General features: G+C 48.1%; 1 protein-coding gene across 1 annotated transcript; it reads left to right on the top strand.

The window, feature by feature from the left end:
* LOC135176228 (hexokinase HKDC1-like) lies at positions 1–26,589 on the top strand. The gene is made up of 18 exons (XM_064145093.1): positions 1–258; positions 4,133–4,295; positions 7,839–7,987; positions 8,082–8,201; positions 8,992–9,087; positions 11,611–11,710; positions 12,332–12,515; positions 13,050–13,205; positions 15,150–15,383; positions 16,051–16,355; positions 16,652–16,800; positions 16,889–17,008; positions 19,260–19,355; positions 19,447–19,546; positions 20,509–20,692; positions 22,308–22,463; positions 23,198–23,431; positions 25,456–26,589. Exons 1-18 carry the CDS (start codon positions 196–198, stop codon positions 25,598–25,600), a joined length of 2,754 nt encoding a protein of 917 aa, XP_064001163.1. The 5' UTR covers positions 1–195; the 3' UTR covers positions 25,601–26,589.
* The last annotated feature ends 397 nt before the right edge of the window (positions 26,590–26,986 follow it).

Below are 26,986 nucleotides of genomic sequence, written 5' to 3'. Positions count from 1 at the left end.
GAAGTTTAATCATTGAACCGATCACCCTGGATGGATTTATTTCTGGACTCGATTCCCCAGGAGCTCCACTATCTCACCCTGAGGGAAATGCCTCAACTGAAGTTTCTCTAGCTCCAGCTTTGAATCAAGACCTGTTGCTTTGGAGTTACTCACAGCATCTCTGTCGCTACTGGCTCATCCATCTCCTTCAAGAAAATGTTTGCCGTCCACTTGCTAGCTTTCCATTTCACAAAGCTAAAAGAGGATCAAATCAAAAAGGTAAGACTGGCTAACTCTTCTTTCAAGATCTGTGTTACTCACATTACTGTTACTGTGGGGTCTACAGTGTGTGATGCAGACTAGAGAATGGCGTTGTCTACTACTAGAGCCAAATAAAGAAAGAAGGATTTGGAACCTAAACCAGCTGACCAGTGTGAAAATGGGTCTGGTTAAATGGTTTTCCTTGCACAGTTTTAAGTTCTCTGACAGTAAAGGAGCAAATGGTCTTCAGAAAGGAAAAGTGGTGCTCAGGGTTTTTTTTGTCTGGTATGATCTGGTGTAGTGCAGAGGGCAGAAAGGAAGCTTTTGCTGAATCCTTTTGCAAGTGTAATGTGAAAGGTGGGATTTCGAAAGCTTAGTAGGAGTAAGTCACATCATAGCAGAAGTAGGAAAACTCTTGGGATCTTTGGGCTGGGTCTTTTGGGGCACAAGAGACTATTCCAACTGCTGTTGGTGTAGGAGAAGTGCCAGTGCCTCCTCCCTGGTTGTCTAAACCTGGATGACCACCCTGGCGTTTACAGGTGTGACCTGTAATTAAAGTCAGAAAAGCTCAAGGTGGCCCAGATCTGAAGCCATCAGTACTGGGAGGGAACTGCCTAGTGGCTCTTCCCTCATCTCTACTTTCATGGCTGTGCTGTAATGGGCTTTTGGCTCTCCATCATAAGACCACAGGGGACCTGTAAGCTTCTTGGGTCAGGGGTCCTCCAATTTCTAGTCATATTCCCTGTGGGTTCTCTGTTCTCCTGGTGTCTCTATTGAGTGCTTTCTGGTGGCTGTTGCTGCCAGGCTCTGTGCTCTTGTTTTCCAGCCAGCTGGAGGAGGGGCTGCCTACAGACGCGTGGCAGTGCAGGAGATCCAAGGTCCCAGTGGGTAGAGCTGCCTGCACTGCTGAGCTCATCAGCAAAGCCAGAAACACAGGATTGTCTTCTCTGTGTTCCTTGCTTGTAGCTTGTTCTTAGGGGGACTTGCTCTTAGGGGGACTTCTTCGACTAACTCTGCTTTCAGGAGAAGTATTCCAAGAGAGTTCCTGGTATCTCAACAGCCAGATGTCCCTGACTGTCTCTCAGCTCATAGCGTTTTTATGCCCAGAGTTTAGTATGATCATAAAGGGGTCCAAATGTCCTTTCTTTGTGTGAGGGTCTCATCTAACGTCTCTCATCTAGATAGTGCTACTTCTTTTTACTCTTTGTGTGATTGGGTGAAATGAGCTCTTTGGAGAAACATCCTGAGTGTAGCTGAGGAATCACTTCCCTGAAGTTAGGACAGTGGAGAGGAGGGGTAGAAGGATTTTAGCAAAGCCATTAAAATATGAAATCTCTGTGGGAGGTGCAGACTAGCCTTTCCCCAAGGCAAGAAACCAGTGCTCTTTAGAATCCTCCTTTAAGCAGCCCTGGGTAGGCTGTGTACAGCAGAGTTGATATTTCCCTAGTTAGAAAGAAGGAATGCCTCCTCATCTCCCCCTTCTCGGGCAAATTTATTTGCTCACTGGTGGCAACAAGAATCCCTGCTTGAGGACAGTGCTGTTTGCGTAACTGAGGAAAGGCACTTCAAAACAAGGGCTGTCCTTGTGCTGTGGGAGGAAGGCAGCGAGACAGTTTGGTGTTGCAAGGCCTGGCCGTTCCTGTGCTCACAAGCATCTGAGCAAGCCCTGCTTAGGTTGTAAATCAGGCTGGAGAGTCAGCAGGCTTTCTGCCTCGTCTGTTGTCTTGGAGAGGACTGTCTCCTCCTGCGGTTGTAGGTAAACAGGGAGGGGAACTCAATTTCTGTGGGGAGCAGGGAGCTGCTGCATGCCCTCTGCAAACAGACGTGGTCAGGTTTATTACTATTTAGGGCTTTTTTTGCCCAAGAACTTCTTGTCACAGTTATTTGGGTCTATGCACGAGTGCTGCCTGTCTCCAGTCACTGTGTTGCTTTTCCTTCGGGTGTGCCCAGCAAGGCACTGCTGCTGCTTGGGCTGAGGTGATGAATCCTACACGGTGATGTGGCCTCAGAAAAGCTTTGGAGGAAATCAAGTGCTTGTGCGAAGGAGAGCTACAAAGACAGATCTAAATAAAGGGCTTTTCACGGCACAGCTGTATCCAAAGGCAGCTGCTGCTCTTTGCCAGTTGCATCTTGAACGTTCAGACTTTCTTCTGTGTGTGTACCTTTTGTTAAGTGCAGGGTCCTGACTCTTTCAGGTGGATGGATCATTGCTGACCATCAGTTTAAAATGGGGCTGTCAATAGCTAATTAGTTTGCCTCATTAATACAGGTGGCCAGTCCAAACTGTAGATGAGGCCAATTTATCTACAACCTGTGTTCTCTTCTGTTTAGACAATGCTGCCTTTTAAATCCTGCCTTGTTGCCAGAGGCACTTTTGGTGAATGTTCCTCCCGTTCACCAGACCTCCCTCTGTAAGTAGGATTGATGAAAGGGTCGGAACAGCTGAAGCAGTGCATTAGTGTAGCCTATGGTACAACAGCTGAGTGTTTCTACCAGCAAAACGTTGGAAGCTATCTCACCTTTGAGTGTTTCTACCAGCAAAACGTTGGAAGCTATCTCACCTTTCTACTCTGTCCACCACTTCTGGCCTTGAGTTTCATGTCATGAGGAGTAGGATGTTTCAGAGAGTGGACATCCAGTGGTCTGCAGCACAGAATTAGTGTGCATGTTCAGCACCAAAACCTGTGTCCCTAGTGGAAAAGCATTTGGATGTTGGCAGATTCTCCTTTTGCTGCATTAACCCTTTGTTGCACCCAGCTAGTTTCTGGGCCTCCTTATTTGCAGCTGTGTATCCAGCCCTGCAGGTAAATATCAATACAAGCAGCATGTGGTCCTGAGGAAGAAAACCTGAAGTTTTGTCCTAATCAAGCTGTACAGAAATACTGGTGAGCTTGTCTGCTAGATGATCTGCTAGTTTATGAAGTCATAGATGCTTTTGGTTCCCTTTGTGTTCAGCTGGCTTTTATTTTGTTGTGTTCTGTGAGTTATAGACCCTTAAGAAATGTTATTGTTTGCAACAAAAAATGTGTTTTAGATGTAATCCTAGAATCACAAGAGAATGGAAGGCAGAACTGGAGTGAGAAAAAGGCTTTGAGCTCCAGCCTGGCATGCCAACAAAGCTAATTGTCTGTGGAGTGAAGCAGTGGCTGAATAGATGTTTTCAGGTTGTGGCTGACACGCTTGGGTACTGACAGCATTTTCTGGACCTAATTCAGAGAGGTCAAATTCTCACCAGGTCAAGATACTGTGCAGTTCTAGTTCATTATTTGTATAGGATGGTGTAAAAACAGCTTGTCAGGAGTCTTAGGCAGTCTCACGGGCTTATGTATATTGGCAAGTTTGCTGAGCCATCAGAAAAGATGGCCAACATTTTGACAGCAAATCACCAAGGCTGCATTAAACATTTTCAAACCAAAATCATCACAAGGGTACATGTTCTGCTGATGTGCTGGAGCTTGCTTACATTGACAATCATGGGAATCTAGGTGTTGAGGCCAAAAATGAAATGAACTTGTAGGATCAGAGGGGAGGGGATGGTGGTGTAGGCGGTTTGTTACTTATGTGAAAAGAATTATTTTGCCTCCTTGGGATCTGCTTAACCTCACGTCCATCGTGTCCCATGTGGCTGGGAATGAGTGTAGTAATTCTTCTCCAGCCTAGAGCAGGGGTGCTGTTGGAATTGTAGCCAGGGGTTTTCAGAACCTTCATGTCAAACTGCACTCCTCCTGAGTAGGAAGCTAGCTGGGAAGTTCCTGCGTGTTCTCTGCTTGCAGAGCTAAAGGAAGCCTCTTCAGCAGACACAGGAGAGTCCTCCTGTAGCGTGCTCACTCCAGGCAGCTGCTGAGCAGGAGGAGGCTACATGCCCTGGGGGTAACACCTCTCCTCTTTCCAGGTTGACAGGTACCTGTACCACATGCGCCTCTCCGACGATGTCTTGCTGGACGTGATGGCTCGCTTCCAGGCCGAGATGGCCAAGGGCCTGGGCAGAGACACCAACCCCACGGCCACGGTGAAAATGCTGCCCACCTTTGTGCGCTCGCTTCCCGATGGCTCCGGTGAGTTCCCCTCCCCACCACAGCAGGGCTGGCTTAGGAGAACGACGTCTTGCTGTTAGTGTCCAAGGACGGCACAGCAAAGGCACAGGGCAGCCAGTGGCACCTTGGCTTACTGCCCATCTCACCTGGAGAAAGCAGGTGTGTATGGAGAAGACAGCAGCCTGGGGGAGTGCTGGCAGAGGAGTTTTTCCTGCACAAGCTGGATTTTGACCTGGTGCTGCTTGTTTGAGGAAAGGAGCCGATCAGTGCTCCAAAGCCAACCTCTTTCAGCTCTACATGTGGCTGTAGCAGGCTGCAGGAGCCGTGGCTGGGTACGGCAAGGGCAGCCTCTACAGCTCAGACGCTGCAGTGCACTGTGCTGCAGGTGTGGGGACGTGGGCAGTGCCGTGGCCTGCTGGTCGTGCAGCTGCAGGGTGCTGCAGGGAAACTCCTCGAATCGCAGAAGGACAGCAACGTTGTGTTCTCAGAGCTGTGACCGCTTCATGGCTTCTAGCAGCAGACTCTGCACTGCTTTATCGCTCCAAAAAGTGATCTGCTCCTGCCCTTCCTTGCCTTCTGCGTTGGGAGAACTGGTTTCTGGATGGGGCTTTAGCAGAAGACAGTCTGCTCTGCTTCTGCAGCTGGGTCCTTCTTTCCAGTTGTCCCTGAGACATGCAGTGGTGTCTCCTGGGAGGATGTGAGGTAGGATCCAAAGCCCCGACTTGTTTGGAGAATCACATACATCCAGAACAACTCTCCTGACTCAGATGGCTCCTGGCAGTGCAGGCTGACAGGAAATTATGGTTTTCCTAGGCTTAACCAGGTCTATGAATTTGTGTCTGCCTAGGGCAGGAGTCAGTGTACAGCAACAGTGCCAAAAACTTGAAGAGAACTGTTTGCTTTGTATCTTGTTTTCACATGACTTTATTCCTTCTGAAGGAAGGATTTTTCCTGCAGTTAAATGAAGAACAACGTCTTTAATGGCAAAAAGGGAACATTTGGTAGAGAGTAGCTGAAGATGAGGCAGCAGTGTGCCCAGGTGGCCAGAAGAGCCAACAGCATCCTGGCCTGGCTCAGGAAGAGTGTGGCCAGCAGGACAAGGGAGGTTCTTCTGCCCCTGTACTCAGCACTGCTCAGGCCACACCTTGAGTGCTGTGTCCAGTTCTGGGCTCCTCAGTTCAAGAGAGATGTTGAGGTGCTGGAAGGTGTCCAGAGAAGGGCAACAAAGCTGGTGAGGGGCCTGGAGCACAGCCCTCTGAGGAGAGGCTGAGGGAGCTGGGGGTGTTTGGCCTGCAGAAGAGGAGGCTCAGGACTGACCTCATTGCTGTCTACAACTACCTGAAGGGAGGCTGTAGCCAGGTGGAGTTGGGCTCTGCTGCCAGGCAAGCAGCAACAGAACAAGGGGACACAGTCTCAAGTTGTGCCGGGGGAGGTCTAGGCTGGATGTTAGGAGGAAGTTGTTGTCAGAGAGAGTGATTGGCATTGGAATGGGCTGCCCAGAGAGGTGGTGGAGTCGCCGTCCCTTCAGGTGTTGAAGCAAAGCCTGGCTGAGGCACTTAGTGCCGTGGTCTGGTTGATTGGCCAGGGCTGGGTGCAAGGTTGGACTGGATGATCTTGGAGGTCTTTTCCAACCTGGCTGATTCTATGATTTGGAGGCTAGTGCCTTGAAATGAAATTACAGAAAATCCTCTAAACTGCCTAGCTGGAACCGGGCTCTCTTCCTTTTGGTGCTACCTTCATCAAAGAGAAAAGAAATTGTAGCATAAAACCTCCTATCTTGGTGGCTGTCACTGGTCCTGAGGTCTTACATGGCATTGACCGTGTCCTGAAAGAGCAGGGAGCTTCTGAGGTCAGGAGGCTTGCAAAACTGCATGTAGTGTCATCGCTGTTGCAAAACTTCATGTTCCTCAAGGCCAACTCTGGGCAGTGCTCTTCTGACCCGCGTAACCTTTCTGCCGGTCAAGGTTATGCTGTGGGGTCAGGCTGGTCTAGGGCTTATTGACACACTGCCTATTTTAAGCATCACATTGATTTTTTTTTTCCCTATTTTTGCTCTCTTGCAAAATCCTTCTTGGTTATTTTATTTCCACAGAAATTTCCAGCTGGTTTAAACACCCCAAACTTGGCTGAATTTCCCCCACTTGCTATAGCCACCAGCTTCCAGATTTGTCACTGTTTCTGCTTTCAAATGACCCCTGCGGGGAGCATCATTAGTTTTTAATGGTCTGATAATGTCAGAGTTTACTGAGTAACCCGGTTTGTCTGCTTGCCTTTGTGATATCTGCCCGTGGTATCACAGGTGGAATTTCCTGCTTCCTTCCCCAGCAGGGCCAGTTCGGTAAAATTCATTCAGAGGCTTGGACTGTGGAACAAAGATCAAGCAAAGCTGTGCACAAGCTGCTGCATTTTTCTTTTGGGAAGGGCCTGCTGCCGTGCTTAGGCTAGATAATTGTTTTATTGTAGCAGGGAGGCCAAGCTGTCCTCCCTCTGAGGTCTCCTGCTAGAGAAGAATGTGTTTGAGCCAAGCCGACAGAACGAGAGTGCTTTACAGAATCACCTCAAGGCATTTGGAAACGCCTTCGTTGACTTGGGGTGGTAAATTAGTCTTGTCCTGCTTGAAAGCTGACTTCTGCAGCGAGGTTAAGTCTTAACATGTGTCTGCAAATCTTGCGTCCTTTTCTGGATGTAGGTAACGCTCTCCCATTTGCCTCCCTTTCAGGTGTATGGTTTTGCAGCCCCTGTGTGCTCTGATTGACTTGGAAGTCGCATTGTGCCCCTCCCGCTGAGAAGCTTGTCCCTCTGCAGCTTGAAAACATGCTGCTGTGGAAGGAGCAGGGTGGGCACAACCAGGCTGCCACATAAAAATGAAAGTAGCTGCTACATAGCAGCTAACAGGAGGGACATTGAGATGCTTGAGCGTGTCCAGAGAAGGGCGACGAGGCTGGGGAGAGGCCTTGAGCACAGCCCTACGAGGAGAGGCTGAGGGAGCTGGGATTGGTTAGCCTGGAGAAGAGGAGGCTCAGGGGTGACCTTGTTGCTGTCTACAACTACCTGAGGGGAGGTTGTGGCCAGGAGGAGGTTGCTCTCTTCTCTCAGGTGGCCAGCACCAGAACAAGAGGACACAGCCTCAGTCTGTGCCAGGGGAGATTTAGGCTGTAGGTGAGGAGAAAGTTCTTCCCTGAGAGAGTCATTGGACACTGGAATGGGCTGCCCGGGGAGGTGGTGGAGTCGCCATCCCTGGAGCTGTTCAAGGCAGGATTGGACGTGGCACTTGGTGCCATGGTCTAGCCTTGAGCTCTGTGGTAAAGGGTTGGACTTGATGATCTGTGAGGTCTCTTCCAACCTTGGTGATACTGTAATACTGTGACTTGATGCCTTTGCTTAGGATGGCCAGCTCAGCCTTCCTGGCAATGCTTCCAGGCCCACAGTAGAAGGACCTGCCGTGATGGGACAGGAGAGAGCCTGTGGCCATGGTGAGGCAGTCCATGGGCTGTGGCCTTCAGCAAGGCATCTGGGCCACGCTTCTCAGCCATCCCCCATGACAGTTGCCCTCCTGTGTTGCAGAGAAGGGTGACTTCCTTGCTGCTGACGTGGGTGGCTCCCAGTTTTGTGCCCATCTTGTGAAGGTGTTTGATGACGGGAAGCAGAGCAGACAGCTGGAGAGCAAGTTTTATCCCACGCCCAAGGAGGTCATACAGGGGAACGGAACTGAGGTAGGGCACTCAGGGTCTCTTGTGGTGATGGTGGTGTGCTTGAGAACACCTCTGCCAGGCACAGCCTGACTCTGTCCTCTCCTTTCTCCTGCAGCTCTTCGATTACATCGTCGACTGTCTGGTAGACTTCATGGAAACCAAAAACCTGAAGCATAAGAAGTTACCTCTCGGCTTTACGTTTTCTTTTCCGTGCAAACAGACCAAACTGGAAGAGGTGAGATGCAAACAGAAATACTATTGGCAACCCTAGCTCCTTGCAGAACCTAGAGAAGCTATTGCATGGAGTGTTACCCTGTGGCCTTTTTGTGGCTCCCTGTTTACATAGCTCTCTGAAGAAGGCTTGGATGGCCATTAACATGTGACTAGACTTGACTTCAAACGCTGATTTCTGACCTCAAGACAACATAGTCTCTAAGCTAAAGCTCTTCCTTCACTTAATGAGTACCCAGTTCCATAGTAACCACAAGCCCTTGTAAGAAGACTGTTAAACTCTAGAAGACATACTTCTGTGTCCTGAAGCATCTTTCTTTTTTTTGATCACCCTTATTTAGTTTCTCTTTTACACTTCATTCTAAATGGGAAAGACCTATAGCTGAGCCAGTTGAGAGGCTGCATGGGAAATGAATGGCTGATGGCCATTAATTTATGGCTTCCTATTCTAGCCTCTCTTTTGTTTTTAGGGGTCTGGGCTTTGGGTCCCAGTCCTGCAAATGCTTTGTGCTTAATGGTGGTGAGCATCAGGAAAGCCACACCACATGCTTTAAGCAAAGCACAGAGAGAAGTGTTTGATACTGTGATACTGTGTAAAAATGAGGCTTTATTACTGTGCCTCTTTAGCTATCTATCCTGACAGACACCCCAAGGTGAGATCTTCTGATGTGACTTATTATTGTAGCCCTCAGAGACACAGTGGGTTTCTCCACAGACTTGAGTTTTGATTGTCTTTCTGGCAGGTATGTGTGTTCAAGTTGGAGCTTTTGGGTCACTGGGCTGTTACTTTGCAGGGGTTTCTTCTTGGATGGACAAAACACTTCAAGGTCCGAGGAGTTCAGGACACAGACGTGGTCAGTTCTCTGCGCAAGGCCCTCCAGAAGCATAAGGCAAGTTTTGTTCCTGCAGAAGGTGAGCCTGAGTGGTCTCAGGTTGTTCTCCTTGTCAGATCAGCTCTTGGTGTGCGAGTTGGTTTTTGCAGGTTGTCCTTCAAGGACAGCCAGTAACAAATGTCCAACGTGGCTGTATGTCTACTGGAGCTGTCTCTCCCTCGTTGCTGAAGCCATGGAAGGGACTATGCAGTTGCAACTCGGGCTGCCCTTGGTCAGTCTAACAGTGCTGGCAACTGCACACTGACTAGCTGGGCTGGCTGTGACAGTGGACCAGTATGACTCCACTGTCTGGCTGAGCTAAAGGGAGTCTGTCTGGGACCTCTTTGGTAAGAAGTGGATGTATACCGTCTTTTGTAGCCTGGCTTGTGGTGGGTGCAGGTTGGGAGAAGGAAGCTATCATCTCAGCTTGGCACACTTAACTCTGCCAGGGCTTGCCTGTCCACTTCAGTCTGTGGGATGGAGTGGTAGCTGGTTGTCATTTTTAAGGTTAGCAGTAAAGCATGATTAAGTCTGCCCTTCAGCTTTGAATGCCATTATGTTTCTGTATTTTGGTAATCCTTGTTTCCTGTGTTTGGTGCTTGTGGTAATAGCCTTTAAGAAGTATGAAGCATCTTTCCATACTTTGACATTTTAATAGCAAAGAGGAAATTATTCTGTTTTCTCACATGGTGATAATGCAGCCTTCATTTTGGTTCACAGAGTCACACAGAATCACAAAATATTAGGGGTTGGAAGGGAGCTTGAAAGATCACAGGGTGTCAGGGATTGGAAGGGACCCAAAGAGATCATCAAGTCCAACCCCCCTGCCAGAGCAGGAGCATACAATCTACCTCAGGTCACAGAGGAATGCATCCAGACAGGCCTTGAAGGAGACCCCACAACCTCTCTGGGCAGTCTGTTCCAGTGTTCTGTGACCCTTACAGTAAAGAAGTTCTCCCTTGTGTTGAGGTGGAACCTCCTGTGCTGCAGCTTACACACATTGCTCCTTGTTCTACCACAGGGAGCAAGTGAGCAGAGCCTGTCCCCCCTGCTCCTGAATCCCAGCCCTCAGATATTTATTAAATCCCCTCTCAGTCTTCTCCAGACTAAACAGCCCCAGGTCCCTCAGCCTCTTCTCATCAAGCAATGCTCCAGTCCCCTAATCATCCTCATAGCTCTCTGCTGGACCCTTCTCCAGCAGATCCCTGTCCCTCTCAAACTGAGGAGCCCAAAACTGAATGCAGTAGTCATGATGAGGTCTCACCAGGGCAGAGTAGAGGGGGAGGAGAATCTCCCTTGGCCTGCTGGACACACTCTTCTTAATACACCCCAGGATCTCATTGGTCTTCTTGGCCACATCCAGTCCAAGCCCCATGTTGGAACAAGATCACCTAGAGTAGGTCACACAGAAATTCATCCAGGCAGGTTTGGAATGTCTCTAGAGAAGAAGACTCCACAGTCTCTCTGGGCAGCCTCTTCCAGGGCTCTGTCACACTCACAGTGAAAAAGTTTTTCCTCACATTTACATGGAACCTTCTCTGCTCCTGCTTGCACCACTGCCCTTTGCCCTGTCATTGGACATTCATCTCTTTCTCTGTATCAGCCTTGCTGCAACTAGCAGTAACAAAGGATCTGAAACTTCTTGCATGAAGCCTGCCCCCCTGCTAGTGTTCACATCTGAGTTACAGCAATCCTTTGATGACTTTGATTTTACCTTATCAAGAGACCTCACTATGAAAGAAAACTGCATAGCTTTGATGGAAAGGCTTTTTACTTGAGTGTGAGGTTGGCGTATGGCCTTATGAGGAGTGGCTGCATTTATCCATGTGTATTTTCTGTCCCATGTGGTGGGACGTGAACTGATCATGTAGCCCATGATGGGGTTGGTCAATGTAAAGAAGAAAAGACTCTGGGGGGACTTATAACTGTCTCCCTATATCTAAAGGAAGGATGGGGAAGGACTTTTCATAAGGGTCTCTAGTGACAGGACAAGGAGGGTATAGTTTTAAGATGAGGGAGAGTAGGTTTAGACTGGATTTTTAGGGGAGAAGATCTTCAGTATCAGGGTGGTGGGACTCTGGAATAGGTTCCTTAGAGAGGTTGTGGATGTCTCCTCCTTAGGGGTGTTCAAGGTCAGGCAGGATGAGGCTTGAGGAGCCAAGTCTACTTGAGAGGTGTTCCTGCCCATGGCAAGGAGGTTGGAGTGACTGATCTCCGAGGTCTCTTCCACTCTAAACCATTCTATGATCAGATCACGCAGCCCACAAGATAGATGTGTGCTAGAATGTCACACAATCCAAACCCATAACATGTTGCTCTTCTGGCAAACAAGATTGGATTAGGAGAAAAAAACCTGACTGGCCAAGCACTTGAGAATTCAAAGATACTTGGTGCAGGGTTGTGGGGATGGTGTGTCTCCAACTGGAGAGCATTCCTGAAGCAGACCTTCCAAGGGGTATGTCTGCCTGTTGCTTTGGCACACAGCAAGCTTTCTAAGCTGCTTTTTTTTCTCCTGCTAATTGCCCATCTTTATGCTGTTAGGACATAGATCTTGATGTCTTGGCTCTGGTCAATGACACTGTGGGAACCATGATGACTTGTGGCTATGATGATCCACGCTGTGAAGTTGGCCTCATAATTGGTAATTATTTCTGTTCACTAAGTAGTTGTTATTATTCCCCACCTCGTGTATTTAATCCTAACATATTTGGAGTAAAAAGGAGTGTCCCAGTGCAAGATAGAGCAGGAAGAACACAGGAAAAACAATGGTCAGATTTTCAAGCCTGACTGCCTTCTGTAGAGCAGCTGGTTTTATGCTGATCACATTGCCATCAAGTACCACAGTCCCCATTTCGTCTGGGCTCAGTTGTGACCAGCATACTAAACTTTTCTGCTGACTGTACAGAAAATGACCATTTGTCTGTTCAGAGAAAGCTGAATTCCTCTCATGTCTGGTAGTTAGGATCAGCTACACTTTCTACAGTGTCTCCACTTCATGCACTGTGGTGGCTTCTTTAAGGCACACAGAAGTAAACTTGACAAAGAAAAACGTTTTTAAATGAGTCAGATTAATTTCCAGATCTCTTTCACTCACTGTGGAATGATTATTGAACAAGTGCAGGTGGCTTGATAGCAGTAGCATCATCTGCTGCAAGGTTATATATATTTTCTCCCCAAGACAATAGGTTGACTTATTCCCTAGCATGTCAACTGAAGCCAGAGCAAACAGGTGACTAGTGCACACTGTCTCCAACACGCACAGGGACCGGCACTAACGCGTGCTACATGGAGGATATGAGGCACATCGACCTGGTGGAAGGTGATGAAGGGAGGATGTGCATCAACACAGAGTGGGGAGCCTTCGGAGATGACGGCGCTTTGGATGACCTCCGCACAGAGTTCGATCGGGAGATCGACCTTGGATCTCTCAACCCTGGAAAGCAATTGTAAGTGATTCCCTGGCTGATTTGCCTTGGCATTCTGAGTTCTCTGAGCGCATCACCAGCCTGTACCAGGACTCCCTTTGGAACAGGAATTGGATTAAGTGAGCTCAAGTTGAACCTGTCCTATTCAGACCTTTCTCTTCTGGGATGGGTGGGTACCCTTGACACTTCCCTGCCTCACAGGTCAAGGGGTTGCTGCTGCAGTTAGAAACAGGTGGTTACTCTGGTGTGATGCTGCAGAGGGGCAAAAGAAGATGAAGGTAAATGAAGGGCATATTTAAAGCCTGGTAGATCAAAACTGGTTCTACTAGTTCAGCAAGTCTTTTGAAAATTCTCTTTTAATCACTCACTTATCTTGAGGAACTGTTTCTGGTTCCCAGGAACTCAAAATGGCATCCCATCTACAGCTTAGCTCCCAAACCCCAGTTGTATGTGCTTAAATGTCCTCAACCTGCATAGGAACATAAGATGCTGGTACTTGAACTTTTTGTAGCTCTGGCTTGCTGGTAATGTAATCCTTCTTGTGACCCATTTCAGGTTTGAGAAGATGATCAGCAGCCTCTATCTGGGGGAACTTGTAAGGCTCGTACTCCTAAAAATGACTAAGGAAGGTCTGCTCTTCAATGGGAAAGTGTCAACAGCTCTGCTCACCAAGGGCAAGATTGAAATGAAACATGTCTGTGCAATGGAGAAGTAAGAACCTGCAATATGTTTTTTGGGGGTGACTGTTAGTCTTTCAGAAGCACAGCAATGATAGCAAACATTATAATTTGTCAGCACTGGGAACCATCCTGAACTATTCAACTTAACTTTGCTTTTGCCTGGGATAATAGTCTGTCTTTCTGTAAGCAGCAATTGGTGGGAGGGAAAGTTTTAGCCAAGTGGCTCAGCAGCAAATGTGTTGTTAAAATGCAGGTTCTTTATCATAGAATCAAGCAGGTTGGAAGAGACCTCCACATGAGTCCAACCTAGCACCCAGCCCTAACCACTCAACTAGACCATGGCACTAAGTGCCTCATCCAGGCTTTTCTTCAACATCTTCAGGGATGGCAACTCCACCACCTCCCTGGGCAGCCCATTCCAAAGCAAATCATTCTCTTTGGGAAGAACTTCCTCCTAACATCCAGCCTAGACCTGTTTAAACAACCTCTTTGGAGACCTGGGCACTTGGGGTGATTGTTGCAGTTTTCAGCTGCCATGATGTGTGAATACTGGGGTTGTGGAGAGGTAGGACAGATGCTGGGCCAGCTGATGGATGACTACTCATGTTTTGAAGAGGAATTCTTCTTATTGCTACTTCAGGAGTCATTTTCTTGTTGTCTTGAGTGGAGCTATTCTTGTGCTCTCCTCCTGTGGACTAAAGGCAAGGGAATGGATTGAAGCTTGAGGAGGGCAGATTTAGACTGGATATTCGGAAGAATTTTTTTACCGTGAGGGTGGTGGGACACTAGAACAGGTTGCCCAGGGAAGTTGTGGATGCCCCCTCCCTGGAAGTGTTGAAGGTCAGATTGGATGAGGCCTTGAGCAACCTGGTCTAGTGGAAAGTGTCCCTGCCCAATGGGATGGCATTCAATAGCTCCAAGTGCCAGGTGCTGCACTTTGGCCACAACAACCCCATGCAGAGATACAGGCTGGGGTCGGAGTGGCTGGAGAGCAGCCAGACAGAGAGGGATCTGGGGGTGCTGATCGATACCCGCCTGAACATGAGCCAGCAGTGTGCCCAGGTGGCCAAGAGAGCCAATGGCATCCAGGCCTGCATCAGGAATGGTGTGGTCAGCAGGAGCAGGGAGGTCATTCTGCCCCTGTACTCTGCACTGGTTAGACCACACCTTGAGTACTGCGTTCAGTTCTGGGCCCCCCAGTTTAGGAGGGACACTGAGATGCTTGAGCGTGTCCAGAGAAGGGCGACGAGGCTGGGGAGAGGCCTTGAGCACAGCCCTACGAGGAGAGGCTGAGGGAGCTGGGATTGTTTAGCCTGGAGAAGAGGAGGCTCAGGGGTGACCTTATCGCTGTCTACAACTACCTGAGGGGTGGTTGTGGCCTGGGGGAAGTTGCTCTCTTCTCTCAGGTGGCCAGCACCAGAACGAGAGGACACAGCCTCAGGCTGTGCCAGGGGAGATTTAGGCTGGAGGTGAGGAGAAAGTTCTTCACTGAGAGAGTCATTGGACACTGGAATGGGCTGCCCGGGGAGGTGGTGGAGTCGCCGTCCCTGGAGCTGTTCAAGGCAAGATTGGACGTGGCACTTGGTGCCATGGTCTAGCCTTGAGCTCTGTGGTAAAGGGTTGGACTTGATGATCTGTGAGGTGTCTCTTCCAACCCTGATGATACTGTGATACTGTGATTTTTAAGGTCCCTTCCAACCCAAACTGTTCTAGGATTCTTGGCTGCCTAATTGGCATGCCTTATAAATCTGAACCCCAGGAAGCAGCCTCTCAAAAATCTGTTTTCTCCTCTGGGCACCTTTTGGAATACTGTGGAAAAGAAATCACTGGTTTACAGAAACCAGTGATGATGATGCCTTGAAGGATTGTGCCCTGGTCTCCTCTCCTTCCTTTTCAGGCCAAAGTGCAATTATTGATTTCTGTGTTGCCTTAATATCTTTGCATTAGTTGATGTGTTCTTTTGGTTTTGGGATAGATATAAGGAAGGTCTGAGCAACACAAAAGAGATCCTTACAGAGCTGAACCTATTTCCCTCTGAAGAGGACTGCATTGCCGTTCAGCATGTCTGCACCATCATTTCCTTCCGCTCGGCCAACCTCTGTGCCGCTGCCCTTGCAGCCATACTGACCCGGCTGAGAGAGAATAAAAAGCTGCTAAGGATGCGAACCACTGTTGGGATTGATGGAGGGCTCTATAAATTCCACCCTCAGTAAGTAGCTGAAGAGGATTTGGTAATTTGGCCACATACTGGTGTTGCAGGGTCTCCATCTGCACGTGTATGTGTGGCTTTCCAGGGAGTTGTTGGTTTTGCTGCAGGACTGGGGTGAGGTCTGGTGGAGCGCAGAGGATCAGACCAGCTTAGTTACTACAAAGCTGTCTTAGGAGCTTCAGAACTTGGGGTGGGAACAACATGACACATGGGATAATGGTGTCTAGGAAAGAAATTCCTTAAATGAGTGCTGGGCCTCCAGGCACGCGCAATTCACTGTGGCTTTCCACTTTCCCTGCACCATGTCACACACCCTGCTTTGAATCTACACTTACCCAAACTGGAAGCTTTCTCAAACACCTCTCCCAAACTGTACGGTAGTCTGATTCCAGATGGAGACTCTTACCCTCTGAGATTGTGACTCTCCACTCTTGCCTGGCTTTTCTCCAGTGTCCCTCTTGCTGTGCACTGGCGCTTGTTTAGAGGTATCTCCATGTTCCTGTGAGCCTGCAGGTGCTGCAGAACGGCCAGAAATCAGGATCACTGTACCCATCTCCTAGACTGATTTCTAACCTTGTGCTACTCTCGACTGTGTTTCTGCACTGGCGCTGTTGGATGCGCGCACGTGAAGTAAACCATGACAAGAAACTCTCCTTTGTTCCTGTAGATATGCCAAACGCCTGCACAAGGTGGTGAGAAGGCTGGTGCCAAACTGTGATGTTCGCTTTGTCCTCTCTCTGAAAGGCAGCGGGACAGGGGCTGCCATGGTCACGGCGGTGGGATACCGGCTGGCCGCTCAGCGCAAGCAAATCGATGCTGCTCTCGCACCGTTTCTGCTGTCCCTGGACACCCTGAGAGAAGTGAAGAACAAAATGAGGACTGAGCTGGAGTATGGGCTAAAGCGAGAGACGCAAGCCAGTGCCTCAGTGAAGATGTTACCCACTTATGTTTGTGGGACACCAGATGGAACAGGTGAGGTCATTTCCTGATCGCTTGGATGTGGTTCACGGAAGTTGCTTGTCTGTTTTCCTGGGGAACTTGCCAGTTATTGTGGTGGTGCTTGCTGGCAAACTGGTGCTTCCTGCAATGTGATCTGGCTGGCCCTTCAGCCCCATGCCAGCGTGCTGGTGGGATAAATTCCATGGGGAGTGGTGTGCTGTCACTGGCACAGATGAAGTTTCTTGAGGACATGTGTCGAGAGTATGCTGTTCTGACTGATAAACACACAAGAGGCAGCTCCCAAATGAAATTCCTTTCTTCTCCTACAGAGAAAGGGAAGTTCCTTGCCCTCGACCTTGGTGGGACAAACTTCAGGGTTCTGCTGGTCAAAATCAGAAGTGGGAGAAGAAGATCAGTGCAAATGTATAACAAAATCTTTGCTATTCCTTTGGAGATCATGCAAGGGACAGGGGAAGAGGTAACCTCCACTGAATGTTTGACCAAGCCAGCTAAGGCTCATTGCATGGCATCCCTGTGAGATTTAAGTGTGTTCTCTTTTCTTCCAGCTCTTTGACCATATTGTCCAGTGCATAGCAGACTTTCTGGAGTATATGGGGCTTAAAGGTGCTCGACTGCCTCTGGGCTTCACCTTCTCCTTTCCATGTAGGCAAGCCAGCATTGATAAGGTAAGAACTGCAGCACAGAATGGGTCAAATGGCAACTGTGCATCTGCTTGGCAAATGATATAACTTTGGGTGAGGGAACTTCCTGGTTTGGATCTCCAAAGATCTTTTGAAAGCAAAAAGATCTTTTAAATCTTTTCTTCCAAGTAGACCTTTGTGAGGTTGAGAAGATGTATGTGTGTACATATATGCACATCTATTTGTACAAATCAGCCTTTGGAGGGATTTCACCTGGTTTATAGGGGGTTTATTACTCTGCTGTGCATATTAGTTGTTTCATTGGGAAGTTGTCATCCTATATGCATATGGGAGGTAGAACTTTTGCCTCTTCCATCTGGTAAGAGGTGGATGTTAGTTGGTTTTATTCTGTAAATATTAAACCCTTGTGATAGCAAAGTGACTACACATTTTTAATAGCTCAGGAATCTCTTGTGCTGCCTTAACTCTTCAGTGGAAAGGGATAACAGACTCCACCTCCTACTTGCTCAGCTGCAGTCCCAGGGTGTTTTCATGACTGTGCTTCACAGCTCTGTGTTAACTTCTGCACTACATTAGGTTCTTTTTATTGAGTGTCAGTGGGCAGAACTGAGCTTGCTTGTTCAGAAAAGCTTGGCTTTGCAATGAAGATCATATCTTCGTCTTTGCAGATCTGCAGTTACTAACAAATATGATTGAAAATAAAAATGAATAGAAATCTTGAGTATTCTGATGCATGGCTTGGATGGCAACACTCTGTGCTGGGTTAGGAACTGGCTGGAGGGCTGGACCCAGAGAGTGGTGGTGAATGGTGCCACATCCAGCTGGCAGCCAGTCACTACTGGTGTCCCTCAGGGATCAGTGCTGGGCCCCATCCTCTTTAACATCTTCATAGATGACCTGGATGAGGGCATGGAGTCAGTCATCAGCAAGTTTGCAGATGACACCAAGCTGGGGGCAGATGTGGCTGGGTTGGAGGGCAGAAGGGCTCTGCAGTAGGACCTTGACCGCCTGGAGAGATGGGCAGAGTCCAACGGGATGGCATTCAATAGCTCCAAGTGCCAGGTGCTGCATTTTGGCCACAACAACCCCATGCAGAGATACAGTCTGGGGTCGGAGTGGCTGGAGAGCAGCCAGAGAGGGATGTGGGGGTGCTGATCGATGCCTGCCTGAACATGAGCCAGCAGTGTGCCCAGGTGGCCAAGAGAGCCAGTGGCATCCTGGCCTGCATCAGGAATGGTGTGGTCAGCAGGAGCAGGGAGGTCATTCTGCCCCTGTACTCTGCACTGGTTAGACCACACCTTGAGTACTGTGTTCAGTTCTGGGCCCCCCAGTTTAGGAGGGACATTGAGATGCTTGAGCGTGTCCAGAGAAGGGCAACGAGGCTGGGGAGAGGTCTTGAGCACAGCCCTATGAGGAGAGGCTGAGGGAGCTGGGATTGGTTAGCCTGGAGAAGAGGAGGCTCAGGGGTGACCTTATTGCTGTCTACAACTACCTGAGGGGTGGTTGTGGCCAGGAGGAGGTTGCTCTCTTCTCTCAGGTGGCCAGCACCAGAACGAGAGGACACAGCCTCAGGCTGCGCCAGGGGAAATTTAGGCTGGAGGTGAGGAGAAAGTTCTTCACTGAGAGAGTCATTGGACACTGGAATGGGCTGCCCGGGGAGGTGGTGGAGTCGCCGTCCCCTGGGGCTGTTCAAGGCAGGATTGGACGTGGCACTTGGTGCCATGGTCTAGCCTTGAGCTCTGTGGTAAAGGGTTGGACTTGATGATCTGTGAGGTCTTGTCCAACCTTGGTGATACTGTGATACTGTGATATTGTGTGATACTGTGATTTCCACAGAGGGGAGGTTGTGCTGCTTAATTCTAGTCAAATATGTAGGATATTGAGCAACTGAAGTGGCTGCTGTTTTTATTGGATGTTTTTATGTCCGATGGGCTTCACAACTGCTTCTAAGTGAGGAAACAAGCTTGCTGTGTCTCAGCTTTCAGCTCACAGTTGAAAGTATAGCAATGGAACCTGGCTTTTTGTGGGGAGACCACTCAATGTGCTTTCCAAACCTACAGCATATCACTTAGGTCTTGACAAATGAGGAGGAAACAAATTCCACAGCAGTGGTGGCAAACTCTGCACTAGACTCTCACAGTAACATGTCCAATGAAATACATAATTAAAACATGGCACAAAAGGGGAGGGGTAACTGTTGGGCACAAGAGAAGGCTGATGATGCTTGGAATGTGAAGTTTTCTCTGCCTTCACCTTTTGTCTGTTTCCGTTTCAGGGGACACTTGTGGGATGGACAAAAGGTTTCAAGGCAACGGACTGTGAGGGGGAAGATGTTGTTGATATGCTGAGAGAGGCTATCAGGAGAAGAAATGTGAGCGGTCCTTTTCTGCTCTGTTTGGTGTATCTAATGCACCATCCTTCCTCCTCTGGGACCCTGCTACTGACTGTGACTTGTGTTTTAGGAGTTTGACTTGGACATTGTAGCAGTGGTGAATGACACCGTTGGGACAATGATGACATGCGGATATGAGGATCCCAACTGTGAGATTGGCCTTATTGCAGGTACAGTGACACTGAAGAGGCCACTCTTAGAAGAGAGCATGTTTGCAGGTGCTGGGCTTCACGACCTACTTTGGAATTTGCAAAACAGCATCTTTTTTTTTTTTGAGTCTGATATGTTGTGTTAATAGTCACTTGGGGTTTCTGGCAAATTGGTGTGGTCTTCAACAGAGAACGTCATAACACCTGCAGCAGGCACCATCCTGAATCTGCTGAGCTTCAGATCATCTTTCTGGTGGCACCTAGCAAGCATATACACAGTAAAAGCATCTGAAAATGGCCAAGCATGAATCCTTGTTTTGACAAGTGTATTGGTATTTACTGTGTAGCCTGGTCACAGGCTGTGCAATATCTGAGTGAATTCTTTTGGAGCTTTCTAGATGATTCCCCCAGCAGCTACCTCCAAGGTTTCAGCCATCAGAGGATGTAAGATCTGAAGCCACAATAGAAAATTAGATTCTTCTGGCTGGCTAAGTGCACCCTCTCTCTCTTTTTGTTTGGAGAACAGCTCCTTATATCAGTTAATGCAACCCAAGTGATGAGGCCTTGTTTACCATAACATTTCAGACTTGGTACTTGCTTGACTGGCTACTAGGCTCTGGCCAGTGTTTGCTTAGGCACGCAGGTTGTCATGCAAGCTTATTTGTGGTGCATTGCAACCAGACTGGCAGCAATGATGGATCAGCACTTGACAGTGACTGCCAAAGCAATTTCCCACCCAAAACAGGGAGTCTTCAATTCCTCTGTGCTGGGAACTTTCTGTGTGGGGCCATTTTTTCTTGATAATGCTCTGCTGTGCTGGGTTAAAGCAGTCTTAGCCTTACTCCTGTAAGAAATTGAGAGATCTTTGAAACTTGGGTTGTGGGGAATAGATCTTTTAAGATGATCACTGCATTCATCTTCCATCTGCTTCAGCTGCTGTTTCACTTTTTCTGGCTGAAGCCTTGCAATTTATTTCCTCCTAGGAACAGGCAGCAATGTGTGCTACATGGAGGACATGAAAAACATAGAAATAGTGGAAGGAAACGAAGGGAAAATGTGCATCAACACTGAATGGGGAGGATTTGGTGACAATGGCTGCATCGACAACATCAGAACAAAATATGATACAGAAGTAGATGAAGGTTCACTAAACCCAGGGAAACAGAGGTAAATATAATGGTACTGGTGCTAAGAGCCCAGTCAAGTCAGTCTTTTGAAGTGCACTGGCTGCTTTTTAGAATGTGCTTTTTGAGTGATGTCCCGGGTTGGGGGAGGTTCCCCCCGGGGAGAAGTCAACTCAGCACAACACAAAACCCTTCTTTTTTGAAAGTCAGGGAAAGATAAAATTGTATTTTCTTATAGTATAACAATGTAAAGAGAGATAATAACTAGAGAAGGAAGGAAGGGAAAAAACCAATACAATAACCTTAAGGGAGATGGGGAGGGGTCAAGCGGCGGCGAAGCAGCAGAAGCAGCAGTAGCCAAAACAGCAGCCGGGGAAGATAGGTGAAGCTGCAGCAGCAGAAGCCAGCAGGAGAAGGGGAGAACAAACTGTACTTCTAGACATTAAGTTCGTGATGCTCCAATGAAATTATATTAATTTATCTATTGTTGCCATTTATGTGGCCTATCCCTGGAATGTTCATCTCTCCCCTATGTCTGAGCTAGAGGATCAGCTCAAACGGCCACAAGTGAATAATCAGAAAGGCAATTTTAATATTACATCTCTTTTGTTGCACGGTAAGCAATGCAGTTACCCAGAAAAAATTCAAAGCCAAGCATTGTTTCTGTTACCACAGCACTGATCTCCTCTTAAGGTGATTTGCAAACAGTGCAGCTCTTCAGATTTCTCTGTTAAGTGTAGGCCTTGCTGTGCTCCTCCTCTTGGAGTGTTTTCTTAAAGGTAAAATACAATTTGTGCAAGATGATGAACTGAAATTGCCTGTTCTTTGTTTGGTAAAGACAACATTGATTACACATGACTCACTGATAAATGCATGAGTGGAACAGGGAAATGTTTTGCCTCGGTGTGAGTTCTGCTTTTAACACTGTGTTCTGTTTAATATTGCAAGGTTTTATTCTGATTCTGTTACTTTTTAACATCAGGAAATACCTTGTTTGCACTTGGAGTCATAACAACAGATTATTTTGATGACTGCAAGGTGGAGTTCAGTGGCTATTGCTCTGCAAGCTTTTCCTCCTTTTTTCACAGAATCAGTCAGGGTTGGAAGGGACCACAAACATCATCTAGTTCCAATCCCCCCTGCCATGGGCAGGGACACCCTACCCTAGATCAGGCTGGCCACAGCCTCATCCAGCCTGGCCTTAAACACCTCCAGCCATGGGGCCTCAACCACCTCCCTGGGCAACCCATTCCAGGCTCTCACCACTCTCATGCTGAAAAACTTCCTCCTCATAGCCAGTCTAAATCTCCCCACCGCTGGCTTTGCTCCATTCCCCTTAGTCCTGAGAGCCTAAAAAGTCCCTCCCCAGCTTTTTTGGAGGCCCCCTTCAGAGACTGGGAGCCACAAAAAGGTCTCCTGGGAGCATCCTCTTCTCCAGACTCAGCAGCCCCAACTCTCTCAGTCTGTCCTTACAGGAGAGGTGCTCTAAACCCCTGATCATCCTCGTGGCCCTTCTCTGGACACACTCCAGCATGGCCACATCCCTCTTGTAAATAGGGGCTCCAGAGCTGGAGTTGAGTTGATAGGACTTCTACTATGTATGCATTTAACACTCATCTCTTTCAAATCACTTTTTTTTCCTTTTAATGTCATAACAGGTATGAAAAAATGACCAGTGGAATGTACCTAGGTGAAATAGTGAGGCAAATTTTGATCGACTTAACCAAACAAGGGCTGCTGTTCAGAGGACAGATTTCGGAATCGCTCAGGAAAAGAGGCATATTTGAAACAAAATTCCTGTCTCAGATCGAGAGGTAAAGTTGTTAGGTTTACTTGATTTAAATCCCTTAGGGCTTCTGGAATCTCTGGAAAATAATCCTCAAGTATGTGGAGCCCTTTCTTTCAAGAAGTCCATTCTAGTTTTCTTCTTTGTGCACCTCCTGCCCCATCTCCAGAATAGAAGCCAAAAGCGAGGAACTGAGGGAGTTCCAGAATTATTCTGCAATGCTGTGAATTATCTTTTCCTGTCCACATAACTGTGCTGTCTTGGATGTCCTAGCATCATTATACTTGGAATGTTTCTTGTAGGACTTAAAATACTACTTACTTATAAAGTGCTTGATGTACAAATACTCAGTGAATATGTGGCTACCTCTGTGTATCTGCACATGATTGCAATGACCTTCCAGGCCATTTGGAAACTCTTTCTACTGATGAAAACCTTGGATAATAGTGTCTTAGCCATGAGATAAAAAAAAATAACATGTCAGGTAGCTGATCTGGCTCAGCTCCTTCATGACTTTGGGAGTTAGGTGAATAACTACTGTTTGTGCCTTCTGGAAATGTAGCCTAACATAGTAAAGGGCATGCCAGCAGCATGGTTTCAATCTGAATGCTGACTGAAGTCTGCCTTCAAACAGTTGGAGAGTTGTTGAAGCGGTCCCATGTCCTTTGAGTTATGGCTGAGTCCCAGCTGTAGGGCTGGTATTTGCATGCTTGCTGAAGCTTCCCCTCATGCCTTGCTGCTGCATGTACTTCCCCTGTGCAGTGACCGGCTCGCTCTCCTCCAAGTCCGTCGAATTCTGCAGCAGCTTGGCTTGGACAGCACGTGTGAAGACAGCATCATTGTGAAAGAGGTGTGTGGAGCTGTTTCAAGAAGAGCTGCTCAGCTCTGTGGAGCAGGACTGGCCGCTATTGTAGAGAAGAAGAGAGAAAACCGAGGTGTGGAGCACCTGCAAATCACTGTTGGAGTAGATGGAACTCTGTACAAGTTGCATCCACAGTGAGTACCTTGGAAGCACTTCCCTGTACCAGTTCTCTGTCAATATGGTAATAAATAAGAGAGGGGATTAAGATCTAACATATTCCCCTGCACCCTGACATTTCCCTTGCCTAGACAAAAGATCAAAAAATGCAAAGTCAAGTCCAAATAGCTCTGTCAGGCTCTTTTTTCTCTAGGGTGTTGGGTGAACTTGCTGTTACAATATTTCTTTTCCAATGTTTGAGGGGATTTTTGCAGTAACTGGGTGTCCCAGATGGAAAGCTGTGTTGAATTTTTGGAGCTGGGTCAATATTTTGTGAGCAAGGTGTGGAAGGAGATGCATTAGCTTTTGAGCTGAGAGAAGAGAGCTTCCTCTGATCTCTAAAGGCAAGGGACCTTTTCTAGTGGGAGATGTCCCTGCCTATGGCAGGGGGTTTGGACTAGATGATCTTTGAGGTCCCTTCCAACCTAAACCATTCTGTGATTGTGTGGGAGAGTCTAGCATCGTGCTGAACAAAACTAAGGTGGAGTAATAGAAATTAAAATCTAATGGTGTGCAGAAACCTGTCCCCCTCATGGTGTGCAGAAACCTGTCCCCCTCATGGTGTGCAGAAACCTGTCCCCCTCATGGTGCAGAGAAACCTGTCCCACTCATGGTGCACAGAAACCTGTCCCCGTCATGGTGCGCAGAAACCTATCCCCATCATGGTGCACAGAAACCTGTCCCACTCATGGTGCAGAGAAACCTGTCCCCCTCATGGTGCAGAGAAACCTGTCCCCCTCATGGTGCACAGAAACCTGTCCCCCTCATGATGCAGAGAAACCTGTCCTCCTCATGGTGCAGAGAAACCTGTCCCCCTCATGATGCAGAGAAACCTGTCCTCATGGTGCAGAGAAACCTGTCCCCCTCATGATGCAGAGAAACCTGTCCTCCTCATGGTGCAGAGAAACCTGTCCCCCTCATGGTGCAGAGAAACCTGTCCCCTCATGGTGCAGAGAAACCTGTCCCCCTCATGGTGCAGAGAAACCTGTCCCCCTCATGGTGCAGAGAAACCTGTCCCCCTCATGGTGCGCAGAAACCTGTCCCCATCATGGTGCAGAGAAACCTGTCCTCCTCATGGTGCAGAGAAACCTGTCCTCCTCATGGTGCAGAGAAACCTGTCCCCGTCATGGTGCAGAGAAACCTGTCCCCGTCATGGTGCGCAGAAACCTATCCCCATCATGGTGCGCAGAAACCTGTCCCACTCATGGTGCAGAGAAACCTGTCCCCCTCATGGTGCAGAGAAACCTGTCCCCCTCATGGTGCAGAGAAACCTGTCCCCCTCATGATGCAGAGAAACCTGTCCTCCTCATGGTGCAGAGAAACCTGTCCCCCTCATGATGCAGAGAAACCTGTCCTCATGGTGCAGAGAAACCTGTCCCCCTCATGATGCAGAGAAACCTGTCCCCCTCATGATGCAGAGAAACCTGTCCTCCTCATGGTGCAGAGAAACCTGTCCCCCTCATGATGCAGAGAAACCTGTCCCCTCATGGTGCAGAGAAACCTGTCCCCCTCATGGTGCAGAGAAACCTGTCCCCCTCATGGTGCAGAGAAACCTGTCCCCATCATGGTGCGCAGAAACCTGTCCCCATCATGGTGCAGAGAAACCTGTCCTCCTCATGGTGCAGAGAAACCTGTCCTCCTCATGGTGCAGAGAAACCTGTCCCCGTCATGGTGCAGAGAAACCTGTCCTCCTCATGGTGCAGAGAAACCTGTCCCCGTCATGGTGCAGAGAAACCTGTCCCCCTCATGGTGCAGAGAAACCTGTCCTCCTCATGGTGCAGAGAAACCTGTCCCCGTCATGGTGCAGAGAAACCTGTCCCCATCATGGTGCACAGAAACCTGTCCCACTCATGAGTAGGGTGAAAAGCAAATGGAAGAGAACCTGTGGAGAGCCAGTGGAAGATGTTGGCTTAGGTTATGGTTCTTTGCTAATAGATAAATACAAAGATCCAAGACCAGAATGCAGCTGCTAAAATGTTCTGTTCTGTCCTTTTCCTTCCAGCTTTTCTAGGGTCCTGCAGGAAACAGTGAAGGAGCTGGCACCTCAGTGTGATGTGACTTTCATGCTTTCTGAAGATGGAAGTGGGAAGGGAGCTGCCCTCATTACAGCAGTAGCAAAAAGGTTGCATAATGTTGGACAGAAGTGAAAATGAGAGGTCAAGTCATTTCAGCACTGCCAGGCGTGCGCACTAGAGTTGATGAGTGGTGATTCAGGATAGCTTGGCTAGGCACCAGTACACAGGTACCTGTTTTCAGGGAGCAGCTGGTTTTTGACCAACCAAGATTGTGGAATTTTGTTCTTTGTTAACTTGGATGAAGTGTTTCTGCTCCCCACTGGCATTATGTCTTGGCATACTGCAACCTACTTGGTTCTGTAGCTCTTGCAATGCGTCTGTAATGCACATGGGAGAGTGAAAACAAAACAAAATAAACCCCAACTGTGTCTTTTTGCAATGGTTCAATGAAGCTACTGCACTACAAGTGAAGTCTATCACCAGTTTCTTAGGGTTTTTTGGTGTGTTTTAGTTTTGGCTTGGCCTGGCTCAAGGGATGTTGAGATGCTGTTGGCACACCTGTCTAGTGGGCGTATTTCTTCAGCACTTCAAAGGTTTTACAATAAATCAACAGGTAAAATAAAAGTAATGGACTTTGGTCAGTGATGCTTCCCCCTCTGCTACCTTGGTTGCGAGTTTATCATGATGTAAAACTTTTCTGGGTGCAGCAGGCGTGTTTGATAGATGAAAGTAAAGGACAAAAATGTGATTCCACAAAACGTGTGTCAAAAATACATCAGTGCGTCTCAATGCGCATAAACCTCAATCCACACTGCCTGGATTCTGGCTGTGACTGAATTCTTTTGATGCTGGGGGCATGAGGGAATGTAGGAGCTGCTACAGGGTCTCCTATGTCTGTGTCAGGGCTACATAGAGATTATCAGCTCTGTCCTTGGGTCACCAATTTAGCTCCATAGAGGAAAAAAGAAAAATCACCTGAATTTTGCCTGTTTTCCCCCTTATCTCCTTGCCTGTTCATGAGAGGATAGTTTGTGCAGAGGAGTTTAGCCTTGGTTTTTGTTTTCTGCTGTGTGCTGCTCTGCCTATCTGTGTAGTCTGTAAATAAATGTGTGGTGCTGTGAGCCTTTTGCTTCTCTGTCTAGTGCCTCCTCTGAGTTGTGGGAAGAGCATGCAGGCAAGTGGGAGCTTTCTTTAAACCAGTCTGTAACCATACTCAGCAGCACAGCTGGCTTGTGGATGGAACACGTGCCCTTGTGTGACCAAGTGTCCCTCACCTGATTTCATAGAATCACAGAATGGTTTGGGTTGGAAAGGACCTCCAAAGGTCATCTAGTCTCACCTCCCTGCAGTGAGGAGGGACACTCTCTGCTACCCCAGGTTGCTCAGTCTTGTTGAGCCTGACCTTGAATATCTCCAGGTATGGGGCCTCGACTTGTTCTAGTGTTCCCCCACCCCCATGGTAAAGAACTTGTTCCTAACATCCAGTTTAAATCTCCTCTAATTTCAAACTATTGCCCT

Source organism: Pogoniulus pusillus, chromosome 6 (genome assembly GCF_015220805.1).
Source record: "Pogoniulus pusillus isolate bPogPus1 chromosome 6, bPogPus1.pri, whole genome shotgun sequence".
Taxonomy (NCBI): domain Eukaryota; kingdom Metazoa; phylum Chordata; class Aves; order Piciformes; family Lybiidae; genus Pogoniulus; species Pogoniulus pusillus.
Note: the sequence above shows the minus strand (reverse complement) of the source record. Positions and strands in the feature narration are given on the sequence as shown.

Bases quoted from the DNA above. Each gene is read 5' to 3' on its own strand.
- LOC135176228 (XM_064145093.1), top strand. From the start codon at position 196: ATGTTTGCCGTCCACTTGCTAGCTTTCCATTTCACAAAGCTAAAAGAG. The intron at 11,711-12,331 runs GTAATTATTTCT...CAACACGCACAG, and splicing joins TGAAGTTGGCCTCATAATTG to GGACCGGCACTAACGCGTGC. The intron at 17,009-19,259 runs GTAAGAACTGCA...TTTCCGTTTCAG, and splicing joins GGCAAGCCAGCATTGATAAG to GGGACACTTGTGGGATGGAC.